Consider the following 17088-nt stretch of genomic DNA (forward strand, 5'->3'; position numbering starts at 1 on the left):
GTTAGCAGCAAGATTACTTACAAACTAATGAACAGATTTTGATGATTTTTTTCAGGAAATGTTGAGGTTGTCACAAAAAAAGTGATGAAATTTTAATGGTGATCCTGGTCATACAAAGGTTCAGTGGCATCAGTGACCCTAAGACCTTGGCAGAGTGCTTCCAGTTTGTTTAGCTTTGATTAAATATAAATATACTGTAAATTAAATCACATTTTTATTATATTGAAAAAAACGTAGCAGTTAGACGTATTATTTAAGCACAGGAACAGATTTCCTGACACATCAGTGTGCGTTGGAAACCAGTTTTAGTGCATGTGTATTGTTGGGACCCTGCCCCCCCCCCCCGACACACACACACACACACACACACACACACTGCAGGCCGTCCTGGAGCCACGGGGGCGCCGTCACCAGCATCCAGGGACACGGGAACCTGCATTCCCAGCCCCGCGTGCAGTGCGGCGGCGCTCCACACATCATCCCCCGGTCTGGCAGGAAAAAGCTCCACTCTCTGCGGTCATGTGACTCCTGTTTTTTTTTTTCTCCTCCTTCGAAGTTGAAAGGCAGGAGCAGAGCTGTGGAGGGGGCCCAGCTCGTCTTCCCGTTTTGCCGTTGATGCAACATTTTTGCACCCTTCCCTCCACTGTATTGTTTGTTTCTCGCTCGTTGTGGCATTTTGAGACCCAGCGGTACCTTCACGATGGCGGGGGCTATTATTGAAAATATGAGCACCAAAAAGTTGGTGATAGTGGGAGTTACTCTGCTTTTGTTCCAGGCGCTTGCCTTCATGGTCGGCGGTTTAATTGGTAAGTTTTTCTTCTTCTTTTTTGTTTTTTATTTTCTTTTAAATTGGTACGTTATTTTCTTCTTCGTCTGACTTTTTTTAGCGTCCGCTGGCGTGTGAGTGCGCGCGTGCCTGTTGAATTTTTTTACGTTAAAATGTAAACGGATAAAACAAAAGGAGCAAAGTCAAAATCCCAAGTTTGTGTTGGTTGAATTCGCCTCAGTCGGTCGGTAAAATGCGTCCTCCCGGAGACGAGAGGCGGCGGGAGCCAACTTTTCTCCGCCCCGGAGCCGAACTGCGCACAGCCGCGGCGGGAGAGCAGCCTGCCTCCGCTAAATCAGTGCCGCATATCCAGGTGACCCCCGGCCGCTGCCGCTGCCGCCGCTTCTCCGGATAAACACGAGGACAGGAGCCTTTCGGGGCTCTTCTCCATGGTTTTTACACCTAAGTGCTCAAACACCCGGCCTTTTGTGTGTGTGTGTGTGTGTGTGTGTTTTATTGCACGCCGCTGAAAGGCGAAGGCGGAAGATAATGTTTTTTTGCGCGTGTCTGCGTGTGCGTGTTTCCATAATATCTCGAAAACCACCGGGCAGATTTTATTGAGACTTCCAGAGAGCAGTCATCGGGTGCACATGTACATCTGTTCAACTTTTGGAGTGAACCCCATTCAAGATGGCCGCCACGGCCATCTGACCTTTAAAAAGCACAGAAATGGTCACATTTTTCTACACATTGAGCTAAAATCTGGTGTGGTAGTAGCTAAGACTGAGCCCCAACACATACTCTGAGTGGTAACAGATCTTTTGCCATTAACAGCTTGGAGTCAATTCTGTCGGTCTGTTAGCAAAATATCTCAAACTACTGTTTTAATGAAACTTCAAGGAAATAATCCCTGGATGTACTTCTGTAACTTATTAGCCTTTGAAGGCAACGCAGTTCAAGATGGCCGCTACAGCTAATTGACATTAGCCAACACAGAAATGGCTATAAGTTGAACATGAATTGAGCTAAAATTGGATGTTATTAGCTGAGATTCATTCACAACACACACTCTGTGTGACATTATGAAAGGCGGCAGGCAATATGCATTCCCTCAAGGAATGCTAGGCTTGTAATTGATAAAAACTCAAATGTTCTACTCCCTCTGTCTCCTCCTCCTCCTCCTCCTCCTCCCATACATATTGTCTGTCTGCTGTGTGGGGCCCCCAGGCAACATCTCTACCTACCTTTTACTCCCCCATGTGACTCTGCTCTTCTCCACAAATCCCCCTCTCCTTTCAGGCTGAGTATTTATGCTTTGTTCTCTTTACCTTCTCTGGTTCTATTAGCTCCGAGACAGACATTTGTGCACACACACACACACACCAACTGTCAAAGTTGAATTTTGCCTTGAGGTCTGAATAGGAGTTGCTGTCAAGTTTCCTCAAATCCACCCACCCACTTGTTCTCATTTCTTTTCTATTTTCACTCATACACACACACATCTACTCTGAAGCACAGTTGTCAGAGGTTGAGCTTTTGTGAAACATGCCCATGTTTGTTTGGAGCTGAATCTGGAAACATCTTTCAGCCGTTTTTTGTCACTCGTTGCCAGAAAGCAAAAAAGGTTTAATTGTGTTCATTTGTCTGTAATGTGAGCAAAATATCCCAATAACCAGTGGACTGGTTTTAACTAAACTCTCAAAGTAATCATTGGATGTACGTCGCCAGCTGCTTAACATTTGTTTTCAACCCCATCCAAGATGGCTGCCACAACTCAGCTAATTTTAAAGATGTTGGTGTCAAATTTGGTGTGATAGTATCTGAGTTATGCTCAACACATACTTTGAGTAGGCCTGTAGTGATAAACGATAAATCAGTTAATCGCACGATAAATTAAAATGAGGTCTGAAATTTTTTATTTATCGGCGTTATCGTTTCTTCGTGTCTCTCTCTCTTTCTACTGAAGACACTGGAGGACAAACGGCTCCGGTGCTCTTCACTGACAGCTCCCTTTCTCTTAGCATAAGGGGGTGTGGCCTATCACCTCAGGTAGCCAGCCCAGGCGCCTCGGCTTGTACCTCTGCAGCATTAGCCCCCGCTAGGAGTTAGCAAGCTAAAACAAAATGGAATTGGTTTCAAGCTGGAAGTAACAGCAGCGGTGTGGGAGCACTTTGGATTCAAACCAAATGATCGAGGAATCGCTGAACCTTTGCGAGCTGTTGTGTCACATTTGTGCTTTTGTTAGTTTGCACTTTTTGTTTATAAAACGGTCAGTTTTGTCTGTCTTCTCTATATAAAACTAAGGATTGTTACTGTTTGAAGGGCAATTTAGACTTAATAATTCGTACTGTTTTGGTGGAATGTAGGTTTTGTTTATTAATCTTTGAGAGGATGTACTTGCACTATTATATTATTATCATTACATTAGTTTAAAACGACCTCCAAACGATATTATCGTTTATCGCAATAATTTCTGAGACAATTAATCGTCCAGCAAAATTTGTTACCGTGAAAGGCCTAACTTTGAGCATTGATTGATTGTGAAAGATGTAGTATTAAAACCTTGCCATTATTTACTGGAGTCAACTCTCTCTGTCTGTTAGCAAAATATCTCATGAACTGTCACAGCCAACTGATATTAGGAAACACATTTATTAATCAGCCAGTTGTACAAACATGAACTAAAACCTGGTGTGGTAGTAGCTGAGAGTTCACAACATATACACTGAGCACTACACATCGCACAATATCTTTGCTTAACTAATAACTGTTAGTTAACACTGTATGAATGAATGTATGCTTTATTTTTCAAACTGTAGGGTAAAAAACAGTAATGTTAAAACAAACAAAAAAGAAAAACAAACAAAAAACCTGATTAGCAAAGTCCAAGATAAGTAATGCAAGCAGTCTGAAAAAGGATGAAGAGTGAGCCTGAAGCTTCTAAAGGCCTCCTCTCACGTCATCACTACATCACATAAACAAGAGAAATTTATAGCAGTAAAAACTGACAAATGTCCAGAGTAAAAGGACACAACCGTAGCAAACAAGATAAGCATAAATCAGGCAGGAGCTCAGTTCTTTCTTGTTTTATCTTAACAAACAGACAAAAAAACAAACTCAGTAAACATTTTCCCTGATCTTAAATACACAATCTTCACAACAAACATATCTTAACATTATAATCCATAATTGTTTCAATTTTTTTTAAACGCAAATACTGATTTCTTAGTTCTCATCTCATCACTAAATCCATTCCATAATTTAACTCCCAGAACTGAAACACATCTATATTTAACACTAGTTCTGGCTGGACAACCTTTAAATATAAATAACCCTCATAAATTATATTGTTCTCTTCTTAATTAAAAAAAAGACTGAATAGAAGCGGGAAGGTTATTATTAACCACATGATAAACAAACTCTGTTGTCTTTAAAAAAGCATTATCTGTAAATTTTAACAATCTGGGGCAAATAAAAAACGTTTATTTGTTCATTAAAGTAGGCTTTGTCTATTATTCTGATAGTTGAAGATGATGAAGTTTGATTTTTGGGTCTATATATTTGTTTTATAAACATTTTTCCAACTTTTACCACAACTTAAACAGCAGTACAATGTATGCAAACATTTCACATCCAATGAATTTCTAACTCTGTGCAAAATACCTACAGATTAGATCATTTCTGTTTAACAGAATCTGTATGTGACAGAGTTTATCATCTGTAATCACACCTAAACATTTAGTTTCAAAGACTCTTTCAACTCCATTTAACTTATGAATTATATCAGAGTTGTCCCTACCACCACCGAACTATATAGATTTAGGTTTTTTTTCATGAACAGACGACTTATTGACATCAAACCATAATCGGTTCAGTTTCTACTGTTTTAACTGATTCTTTTAATGTCCTCCTGTGCTGAAGTTGATAACATCTGCAAACATTGTAGTTTTGACTTAGATAGAGAACATATATAATTTATGTACATTATAAATAGTTTTAGTCCCCAATATTGGACCTTGTGGTACACCACAGGCTATTCTTAACTGTGCTTCTGTATTAGTGATTTTTACATATTGAAACCTATCATTTAGAAACTTTTAAACACTGATTTATAACACCTCTTCTTCCATATTGTTCATATTTATGTAGGAGCAGCAAATGATCAGTTGTGTTAAAAGCTTTACATAAATCAATAAACACACTCACAGCGTAGTGAATCTAAAGTACAGCTGTTGAAATATTTTTATATAAATTTCATCTCAGATAGAGATGTTAATTGATTACTCCTCAACCCATATTGATGATCACTTAGTAATTTGTGTTTCTCTATAAAGTTATGGAGTCTTTTTACAAATAATTCTTAAGGATTTTAAAAAACAGAGGCAACAAAAACACAGGTTTATAGTTTGACCCTTTTTTTCTCCAAATTTGGTCTTACATTAACAAAATAACTATTAAACTCACTTACTATTTTTTTTATCTTAAATGCATCATAGAAAATCCATAACACTGTTTTTAATAACACTCAAAATGACTTTTATGTTTATGCCAGACTTGTCGATAGTAATCTTATTTCTGTAATCTTATAATAGCTAATTTTAAAAAGATAGTTTTGTACTTCCTATCCTTAATGACTATTTTGGTAATTGGCAAAATATCTCAAAAAACACAAATTATTTTATTGAAACTTTCAAAAATTAATTACTAGTGTCCAACTTCAACAGATAAAATTCAACCCACTTTAAGATGGCTGCCACAAATAGCTAACATTAGGAAACATAAACAAAACCCTATAGCCAGTTTTACAAATATTGAACTAAAACCTGGTGTGGTAGTAGCTGAGTCATTCACAACACATCATGTTATTTACAAGGTCTGACCAAATGGGCTATAACTCAGCACATGATATTCTTAGTTTCAAACGAGCATAAAAGGTGCCAGCTGACATGCATTTCTTCAAAGAGCTCTGTCTTTATTCCGTCTGTGCTTCCCCAGCTCCCTCCCCCTCACCCCTACACTCCTGATAAATTAGCTTGTTTGGTTCTTTCCTGGCTGAGATGGTTTTAATGAAGCCAGATTCCTTTGTGTTTGCTCTGTGGCCGGGGGCTGCAGGGGTAATTGAGAAGAAAGGGGGTTTTCTGCCCTTGTTTCCCCACAAACCCGGCAGCACGGCATGAGGTCAGGCAGGCCGAGGGGACAGCCATTATTCTGGTCACACTGCAGTGGAAGCAGGAGGGCTCAGGGTGCTGCTGGACTCACGGTTTAACTTCATTATTAAATTTCCCCAGGGGTTCAGATTAACAATCAATTGTTAGTGCCAATTCAACTGTTGGTGTCCATCAGCATCTCTAAACAGCAGTCAGACTAACTTTGTTTCAGTTTACTCACACGTGTTGTTTCATGTCTTATGCAGTGCCGTTGAATCATTAAACAGAGGGGTGTAACAGTACGGCTAAGTCACGGTTCAGTACGTACCTTGGTATGAGGGTCATGGTTCGATAAACTATCAACCTTAATATGGATGTGCAAAGCATTTCTACTTCCTCCTGTTGCTCAAAATCGAAGCCAAAATGCCATTTTATTTCCAGTGCCGCCATGCTGTATTTTTGGAGCTGGAGGCTGTGTACTCGGGGCATATGGCTGTACCCTCCATACGTAAATCCTGCCTCCACACCCTCCCAGTTTGCCAACAGCTTGTGACAGTGTCAATCACAGTGTAACACAACACTCTTCTTAGAGCCTCAAATAACTAATTGAAACTGAACATATAAAAAAAAAAGTATATTCCACGATTCAGAAACAAGGGAAGTAAGAACTGTGTGAATCAATAAAAATCAAGGGCTGAAAAAGATTATCTAAAGTGTGAGAGGCAGGACTTAAAACTTGTACTGCAGCCAGACACAAGTGGGTGCTCTTCCGCAGTGTCTTCAACTTCTGGCTCCTGTCTTTACTCATCATATGTCTCAAAGGGTACAACTGCAAACAAATAAAAGATTTTCCCACACTGGGGGCGTTGATCACCTCTGACTGACGTATTCATTGTCAGCTCACTGTACCCATCCAAACTGTATGTACAGAACCTTCCTCGCACAAATACATGTACCACTGCACCTCTAATTATACTTCATCAATAAACACTGCTGGTCTCATCACATTTCTTTGCCTGGCTCTGGGGAAGCTGCATTCATTTGCACTTGGACATCTGAAAATTATCCATGAAAAACCTCAGTTTAGGCTGCATACTTTATACATTTAAATATATTTGTGTAAAACTGTGATGGCACTAGTGGGGGTGGCCAGTTGGGTTATAGTGGGCTGTCTGCTTCCACTCACTGGCATGAAGAGGTAATTCATTACTCTGTCCTTGCAGACATAGCTGCTCAACAGTAGTATTGTTTCTGAAAATCTCAGAAGTATGTCATTTCACCTTAACATCTCTGTCTCATCAGCTCCCAGCCCCACCACCTCAGTCAACTACATGGCCACAAAATGTGTGGACGCGAGCAAACACAGAGAAGACACAAAGTGGTTCATGCCCTGGGGTCCTAACCTGTGTGACAAGATCCGGTCCTTCGACGAGGCCATGGCGAAGAGGATCGAGGCCAACAACATTGTATTTGCTGTCCACATTCCTATGCAAAACATGGAGATGAGCCCGTGGTTCCAGTTCATGCTGGTCATCCTGCAGTTTGACATCGCATTTAAGATGCACAACCAGATAGGTAAGAAAACAGTAACTTGAGTTTTTCTAAACAAATGGAACAACCTGTCTTATGTTCCTCCCTCAGGCCATGGCTTTATAAATAGTGTAGGAGGTTATAATGAACAAGGACTAACTTGGATTGTTAAAAGCGCCAGTTCTTGTTCTGCGTCTGCTGCATGTTTTTTTTCCCCATATCTGGAGTTATGTCAATATTTTTTCTCACAAATTTGTTTTAGTTCCACAATCTAAGATAAAATGTTTGCAAAGTCTCACATTGTGACTAAGATATTCTTTGAATTCTTCAGTCTTTGCCATATGTAATCACTCAGTGCAGTTCCTCCAACATTGCATGAAGTCTTCATTTTTTTTTGAAAGGAATCCTGTTTAATTTTTATATTTATGTTCTTATTATTTTATAACATTTGGCATATTTTTACTTTGGTGGATTTGATTTTTTTTTTATATTGTAAATGAACAAACAACAATGAATGAATGTTTTTCTATATCCTCATCAAACGTCAGTATTTGTTGACATTCTTGTCTGACATACTTAAGAGAAATAATGTGGAGTATTGTCTCTTTGGCTTTCAGTTCATGCCTTTCCATCCAAACTGTCTCAGTTTAAACCTCATAAATCCAGGAAGTGATCCTATATGAACGTTTTTTTCAGCTGGATAGTTTTTCCTTAGTTCTAGCTTCTGTAAACGCTCAAAGCACCATGCAGACCATAGTCACTAGGATTGTTTCTTTGCTCACATTCTTGGCTTCAGTAGAAATGTGTTCAGAGTTTCTGAGTTGTTTACAGGTTTGGCTCACGGACAAACAAATTAGTGATGCAGCCAAATCCACTGACAAATCTTGTTGCCAGATGCTGCAGACTAATTTGTTTTTTTAATTTAATATTTTCTAGGTGCATTCTGAATTGAGGTGTTTGAGGTTTCACATTTTCAAAAAATGTCGTCATATAAAAACAATGGAGAGAGAGAGAGTTGTAAATACAGTTTATTTTTAAGTTTCAAGCTTTAAAAAGATGTATGAAGATTGAAACTCTCTTTCAAAGCTTGTTGCTGTTGCTTAAGATTATGAATATTTTACCAAATGAGACATTTACCTGTGAAGAGGACTCTAATGTGCACTCAGACTGTTGCAGATACTCTTTTTGCTTTGGATTTAGAAAAAGGTGTTTAGGACCCTTTAGGACGAAGGCAGTCAGGGACATGTAGAGGTGCTGGGTGCAGCTACAGATTATACAGAATTTAGAGCAAACATACTTTAATGAACACAGACAAATAGATCAAACTTCAGAAAGCACGTCATTAGCCGTCATTTCTTACACCTAACTAAGCTTTTAAATTAATTTTTTAACATTAAAACAGATTTTTTTTATAAAGCCTTCAACAAAAACCTGATCATACAGAAATTAAAACTATATATTGTTGGCTTCTAAGTCACTGTCGAGAGAAAACTTCACTAATTAGGCTCAGTTTTTAAAGCAAAATAAGAATCAGAGACTCAATCTGTCCCAGACTAGAGGACTGGACCTAATGAAACGCTATCTTGGGGGCCAGAGGAAATGTTACAGAGGGCCGGATCTGGCCCGCGGGCCTTGAGTTTGACACGTGTGCTCTAGGGTCTAGGGTGAAACTGGACGTTTTTGGACTATTTTAAATTTCCTTCATATTTCTTCCTAATAGTGGTTTAACCTGCCATGTTTGGAGTCATTTTTTTCAGCACAACCTCCCAAGTGTGATTTTCAAGTCATTTTTTACTTTTGACCTCCTGCATTAACACAACAGACCTAAAATCAAACAACAAACAGAATCAGAGTGGAAAATTCTTAGTTTTTTTTTACTGTAAAAACTGCAAACATACAGTACTTAATGAAGTGTGTTGACAACTTAGAATGCAATTATTATCAGTAATATTCATAAACACATGAACAAATTGAGCAAACAACAAAATTTTATAAAGACTGTCTCCATTAAAATGCTGACAATTTCTAAGGCGTTTTTTAGACAAAACACTCAGGAGTTCTAATAAATTGCTATAAATCCTTTGTGCCAATCATTTAAACAGTTTCTGTCCAAATCAAGGCAGAGGGGCACATCGCATTCTTAGCTTTGGTCGCTTTCTATGTCCTGTTCATGCAGGATCATTCAGGTAAATGTTATAAAATATATCCTGCTGTATGCTCAAAATATGCTAACAAAATATGGATCTGAATCAGTCTCTTGTTATTATTTTGGCTGAAAGGGAGACAGACAAAATGTGATTGCCATTCCCCCAAATATTGGTGGCGGCGTCTCTGTGGCTGACCCCAGCAGAGCCAATTTGAGAAACCTCACTAAACTATACCATCAGTAGTAGCTACAAACCTGACATGAAAAATTATCTAATTCCTGCTATTAATTTAAACCTCCAGTTCTTTTTTAATATTTTTGGAAACAATAAAATTACAGGTTTGGTTTGTACCCCTGAAGATTTGTCCAGCCTGTTGCTGCAGATGAGACAACTATTTTGCTGATTTTAGGGGGGGAATTCACTTTTAACAGGATTCTCATAACATCATGATAAATTAGCAGAAGAGCCTTGCCGTACAACATGAGAGATGAACATAGATCATATGATGGAAGCTGCACTGCACTGTTGGCAGAAGTAAAACAAGTACTCAAAACCATAATACAACAGTCAGGGTTTCCCCAGAAAAGAGGCTAAGCCCGGTGGTAGGTGGCTGTTTGCCGGCCGATCGCTGGCTGACCGGGATTTAATAAAAAAAAAAAGATTAAAGTTGACAGAAAGTTGAAAATATGGCTTTTTATAATTTGATATTGTAAGATATTTGTGTCAAATACTTACACAACTACAGTTTTACAAAAAAGCACTTTTGAAATACTTTTTAAAACAAAAATACAATTAAAATTGTTTGCACCTAATTTGAATCCTCATTTAAGTCACATTTACAAATAAATTAAATTAACATAAATGAAAAAGTGCAAACAAAGCACCAACACACGTAAGGTATGTATTAAAGATAAGATAAGAAAAAAACGTTACAATTACCGTTTTGGCAGTCCGACGGAGCAAAACACAAAACTTAACGACTGGCAGCAGTGCACGTGACTCTCACTCACCTCTGCGTGAAAGGACAGCAGCAACAAGCTCCCGTTGGCTCACGTGCGCCCCCTTCAGTGCGGCAAAGTACTGCCTGCCTCACCCTGTGCCTTTTCACTGCGGTTTTATGTCCCATCAGCAAAACTAAATATGTCACTAACAAACATTAAACGTAAATGGTTAAAGACATTAGCCAGACTGTGGAAAATCAGGGTATATAAGCCATTATATTGGCGACATGCAGCAATACGGCAACAGGCACGGGCCAATTGCATGTATCAACCCAGTTTGTGATGGATTGCGCTTTCAGAGGTGAGGTGAGGCTCGTTGCTGCGGCACCTCGCGTTTCACCCTCGTATTTGAACAGGAAATATTTGAAGCGATTTCAGCAATTTTGACTATAAAAATGTTTGAAAATTAGTCATACATAAAGATCAGTGAACAAATATTAATATTCATTTTATCTTTTTTTTTTCTTGTCATGATAACAGGTGAGGATCTGCCTCACCTGCCTCCCCTGACCACACGTCCCTGAGCACGCGTCATATTAATATTTTCACTAAGTACAAAACATGCTTACCATATTTGGTCTTGTAAAGCCACCCGCTGAATTTTGGCTCAACTAACCATTTTTGGTTAAACCCGTTCATTCTATGTTTATTGCTGTAGCTCTCTCACAGACGGATCATATAAATATTGATACAGGCGAACAAGCTCTGCTAGAGCAGCAAAATCGTCCATTTTAAATAGAGCGTGGTGCGTACCGTCCGCGCAAAGTTACCACGTGAAGTAACACCGCGCGGGGCCTCTCCTCAGGGGCGGGGACAGCACGATTGCGTCACTGTTGGCGCACATACCGTTGCGCGGTGATTGATGCTTCAAGTATAAATCTACCTGAAAGGTAGCGGTTTTGGGGGTGCGAGTGGGGAAAAAAAACCGTGTATAAAAAAATGATGTATTTACAATAAACAAGCGGAGCTTAGCCTGGCGGCGGGGGAGGAAAAGCCTGGCGGCCCGCTAGGCTTATAATACACTGGGGGAAACCCTGCAACAGTTTTTACAAAGATGACTATTGTCAAAGAAAACCCTCTGCTGCCTGACATGACCCCACCTGACAGTTTTCAGTTTGAGTTGAGAGCGTTCACACCTGTATTTAGTGCGGCCCAAATGTAAACGGATCACTCAGGATGTGTGTTAGCATCGGGTCTGAATGGGGCCTCAGGCCTAATGTTTCAGGCTAGCATTTTATTCCAACCACTGAAATTTATTTAGAATTCTTTCTTAAAAACTGATTCCTAAACTAAACAGTGTTGACTTCAGACTTCAGATTCCAGGACAGTATTTATCTCAGAGACAACATTTACAATAAAGCTAAACAAGTTTGTATCAGGTGTATGACAGACTCGCTTTTCTAATCCTGACCAGAACACTTGGTGTCAATGTTAGGCAAATGTAGCTTTCTAGTAAACAAAGACAAAGGCATATTTTCCTAAATTATTTTTTTTTTTTTTAGCAACCTTCATCTCTTTTATTAACCACTCCACCCAGTCACCAAGCACCCCTTGGCCAATGTCCAGCAATAACACATCTGCTGAGGAGGCTTAGTTTCCGTGGCAATGGCTGTTGAGTCGGAGAGGAATGTCTGCATGAAGTGAGCTGATATTTGAGGGCGTCCTGCTCCACCAATGGCAAAGCGGAGGGCATTACAGAGATACTCGGCTGCCAGTTCTCATCTGGCTCCCCTTCCTCTCTCTTCTCTTTGTCTCTTTTTCTTTCAGCTCAGGCTGCTGAGTTTCTTTCTGTTTATTCCAGTTTGTTGCGTTGCAGCATGAGAGGCACTCTGGAGGGCTGGAGGAGAGGACACTTGGCTTTGAAATGTGATCTAAAGATGCAGTTTTCATAGTTAATAACTTGCTGGGTTGGGATGTTGAAAGCCAGCTTGAGGTGTAGTTAAGATTTATGTCAAGCATAAAAAAATACAAATATGGGTCGCTGTGGAGAGAGCAGGCTGAATAATTGAATATATGTGGATGCCTTTTAAAGATCCCATATATGTGACTGTTTCACCTGTTTGTAATTTAAGAACCACATATTTTCTCAGATAGTTTGAGCTTTCATGAATAATAAACTTTTAAGACAAAATAAATTCATACTATATTTTTCATAAAATTGTAAGTCATTCAATGTCAACGTAAGTGCCAGACTGCTAATAAAAAGGCCAAGGCTGTCTGTCACCAGGACCTAATTCTGTGTGATGATTAAAGATGGGTTATCGTCACACAGCAGGCAACAGTACACTGATCAGTCAGAACATTGTGACCTTTGACAGGTGAGTTTAAAAACTTTGACTATCTTGCAAAGTTCTGTTACTGCTGAAGCAGATCTAAGGTGTGGGAGGAATTTGGAGAGGCCATAAAGAAAGACTGGGGGGATCATAGGAGTTCGACTCTCCAGTCTACATGTGATTGATGGATCTAGAAAAGGCTTATGACCGAGTTCCCTGACGTATTCTGTGGGGAGTGCTGTGAGGGTACAGGGTGCTAGGGTTGCTTTTACAGGCTATCCAGTCCCTCTATCACTAAACCGAATCTGCTGCATTTAGAAATAATATTTAAAACCAAGAAAAAAGTTTGAAACAGAAAAGTCCGAACAATGCGTGTGATTTGTGAGAATAAGTTTCCCGTAGGTTTTGTTTGTACATACTGAAAATGACTGGGATGGCACAAGGAAATTGTGTGACCATAAGATCAAACAGAAGGTGAGACATTAGTCTTCACTCCAGCAAACTGTTCCTCATGAAAACATAACAGCAGAAGCAAAATGTGACTTTATTACAGCCTTTGCAGCCGTGGCTATGTGCAGATTCAGATACCGTGCTCATCACACGTCCCGGTGTCCCTATGATGAACTTTCAACCTGTCCAGGGTCTATCCTGCCTCTCACACAGACTGCTGGACATAGATATCAAACGGTCAATCCAGTTCAAAGTGACCGCCACAGCTAATCCACACTAGCAATCATGAAAATGGCCATCACAGTCACATTTATAGATATTGAACTAAAATTAGATGTGGTAGTAGCTGGGAGTCATTCACAACACACACTCTGAGAACAACATCTTGCATCAATTTATTTTTTTAAGATTTGACCAAAACGGCTACAGCTCATTTCTCAACAAAAGATGATCTTCGTGTAAAATTCTGTCATGAAGAGTGGTGGGCTGTATGGATTCCTTTAAGGACTGCAAGGCTTTTAATTAAGGAATGATTTCAGAAGCACAATAAAGAGTTTCCTGCTTTAAAAGTTTAAGATTAGAATATTATTTTTTGGTGTCTATTGAAATTTGAACTGCCCCTAAATGAATAGAAGACGTGATATGATGTGTTTTCTTCTTCTTCTTTTTCTTTCAGCTGTACCCTTTTCAGGGGTCTCCACAGCAAGTCATCCTCCTCCATCTAACTCTGTCTTCTGTGTCCTCTGTCCTCAATCCAACTACCTCCATGTCCTCTCTGACTGCATCCATATATCTCCTCTTTGTCTTTTTCCTGGCAGCTGCATAACTAACATCCTTCTACCAATATACCCACTGTCCCTCTGCACATGTCCAAACCATCTCAGTCTGGTCTGTCTATGTGTTGTATTAATATTGGAGTTAATTGTGATGATTTTTACTAATATTTTTTTCTAGAGGAAGGAGCAGTTGTTACCGTTGATGTTGGCCTGGCCTACAGAGATGACATGTTCAGTGAGTGGAAGGAGATGGTTCATTCTGTTGAACAGAGGAAACTCCACTGTAACTTATCTCTTCCTAAGGTAGGGAAGCCATGCTGGAAACAGTTTTTTATAGCTTCCAGTGGTTCTTTTACTGGTTTAGGTTTTGGAATAAGAACAAAATATTCTATTGATGCAATGTTTAAGTACTTTGTAGTTTGAAATTAATAGAAAATTTGTATTGATTGGTATTTTTTAGTCAGTGTGTTTCAGTCTGTCACTTTTTGAAGTGAGTGGGCTAGTATCCTGTAGTTTTTTATTATAATCTTTCAGATTTCTAAAATCTTTGACTTCAAAGTGAAGTGTAAGCACATACCGTGTAGTCTTTATACAGTCTAGTGTATTTACCAATTTGCAGAGTGGGAATAATGAAATTGTTCTCACACAATACGCAAGTGTCTGCTTTATTGTTGCTACTGCCAAAGGGCCAAATGGATTGTTACTTAATATGCTCACAATAACTGTTGGAATCAATGCTGTCCTAGTGTTAGCAAAATATCCTATTGGGAGAATTTATTGAAACTCAAAGTAATCATTGGATGTACATCTACAACAAATTAACTTTTAGAGTCAACTCAATTCAAGATGGCCACCACTGGTAATTGACATTAGCCAGTACAAAAATGGCTATAACTCAGTTTGTTTTGCAGATATTTAGATAAATTTGATGTAGTAGTAGCCAAGAGTCATTCCTAACACATACTCTGAGCTCTAAGAGATTGCATGATATTGCATGTGATTGTGCTTAGCATAATTTTCATGGTTTGAACAAAACACCTCCAACATTTCTCAACATAAGATGATCTTAGTCTATAATTCTGGCATGAAAGATGGCAGGTGACACGCATTTCTTCCTCCTTCATTCCTTTAATTTATAATACACTTTAAACCACTACACTGCGTCAAAGTGCTGTATAGAAGAATAAGACCTAACAGCTGTCACTTAATTTATGAGAAAAATAGAAATAAAAGCCATAAAACCAAAGTTAAAACAGCCCTATAATGAAAACAAACAACATAAAATCACCTAAAATTATCCTCTGTCAAAGTGTCAGGGGCCAAAGTGAGGAGAAGCTGAAGAGATTTAAAATGTCCAGTTGGTTTTTACTACATATCGGTTCTTCTGGAGTTGAATGTGTTTTAACCTGTTAATATGTCCTCCTGTGTTGTCCAGACCTATGAGAATGAAGGCCGATACTACGATTGTGATCATCTGCCTTTCATGGAGTTGGGGAGTGTGGCCCACAAGTACTATCTTCTCAACATCCGCCTGCCTGTCAATGAGCGCAAGAAGGTCAATGTTGGCATTGGAGAAATCAAAGACATTCGTCTTATTGTAAGTTTCCAGGAGGTGCTGATTGTTGCTGACGCACACAGTCGGCCATCGTTTTCTAAAATGTAAAGGAAAAATTTGACCTTTGACCTATTATGTTGTTAGCATTATCTGCTATTCACAACTAAAAAAAATATACACACCACAAACTTTTTTTTTTTCTTCCCTCAAGAGCATCCATCAGAATGGAGGCTTCACCAAGGTCTGGTTTGCCATGAAGACCTTCCTCACACCTAGCATCCTCATCATTATGATCTGGTACTGGAGACGCATCACCCTCATGACCAGACCTCCTGTCCTGCTGGAAAAGTAAGGCTTCTCCTTCACAGCCTTATTCTCACTTACCTGAATCGATGGAGAACCTGTAACTCTCACACTAACACTTTTTAAATTTTGTCTCCATACAGTCAGTCATTTACTCCTGACTCATACAAATAATTAGAGCTCAGTCCTACATCAAAGGTGATTTTTTTTTTTTTTAAACTCTTTATTTAACATTTTTCATTATTACAATGAAACATACAATACACAGAACATGGGGCAGAGACTCATAGTTGAATAAGAAAGAACATTACAAGATGTTACACATAGTTACGCTTCCTTACTCCTGTATGCCAGCCATTTGGACCAGCGTTTGTTGTAAAAACGTCCTTTTATATGTAAAAGATACATCAATTTTTCCATAGAGTGAATTTCTTCCACAACTTCCCACCAATGGTCCAGCTGGGGAGGGAGTTTCTTTAGCCAAGACCGTGTAATAGCTTTTTTGCTTGCAATTGATAAAATTTTAAAAAGATATTCATCTTCTTTTTGAATCACTTCTCCGCATATCAGCCCCAGCAGAAAAATTCTGGGGTCTTTGGGGGTGGCATACCCCAAAATTATTCCGATAGTCTGGCAGATTCCATCCCAGTAGAGTGCCATCTTAGGGCAAGACCAAAACACATGAGAGTGATTGACATTCTGATGGCCACATTGTCTCCAACATTGCTGTTCTTTTCTTCTCTGTCTACTCATAATTTGAGGTGTAATAAAGTATCTAATTATGCACTTCCATCCGAATTCCTTCCATCTTTTAGAACTGGTAGATGTCTGTTGTGTCACACACATTGAAAGCCACTCGCCCTCTGTAATCCTTACTCCCAATTCCTTTTCCCATTTTGACTTAATATTCAAGGTGTTATTTTCATTATGTTTCTGCAACCCCTTATATAGTTTGGAGACGGTTTTAGTTGGAAGGTTAGTATAGGCATTTGTGAAAATTTGCACAATAGTATTACCTTCTGGAGGAACACCTTTTTTCATTTTGGTATTGTAGAAGTGTCTAACCTGGAAGTATTTAAATAAGTCTCTGTTCTCAAGTTTATAATCCCTTTTCAGTTGTTCAAATGTTTTAAAGGTGTT

At 39.1% G+C, this 17088-nt stretch overlaps 1 protein-coding gene across 2 annotated transcripts in view; it reads left to right on the plus strand.

Annotated features, from left to right (window-relative positions):
• The first annotated feature begins 499 nt into the window (after positions 1-499).
• The window catches only part of wls (Wnt ligand secretion mediator), a 33497-nt gene continuing 16908 nt past the window's right edge, over positions 500-17088 (plus strand). The window contains exons 1-5 of one of the 2 annotated variants that reach the window (XM_017430778.3): positions 500-806; positions 7216-7488; positions 14269-14393; positions 15526-15687; positions 15857-15993. In XM_017430778.3, the coding sequence (XP_017286267.1) occupies positions 701-806; positions 7216-7488; positions 14269-14393; positions 15526-15687; positions 15857-15993 (803 nt within the window). In that variant the 5' untranslated portion in view covers positions 500-700. The remainder of the gene's footprint in view (positions 807-7215; positions 7489-14268; positions 14394-15525; positions 15688-15856; positions 15994-17088) is intronic. The other variant, XM_017430779.3, reaches the window with a different exon arrangement.

This window comes from Kryptolebias marmoratus, linkage group LG20, assembly GCF_001649575.2.
Source record: "Kryptolebias marmoratus isolate JLee-2015 linkage group LG20, ASM164957v2, whole genome shotgun sequence".
NCBI classification, from domain to species: Eukaryota; Metazoa; Chordata; class Actinopteri; order Cyprinodontiformes; family Rivulidae; genus Kryptolebias; species Kryptolebias marmoratus.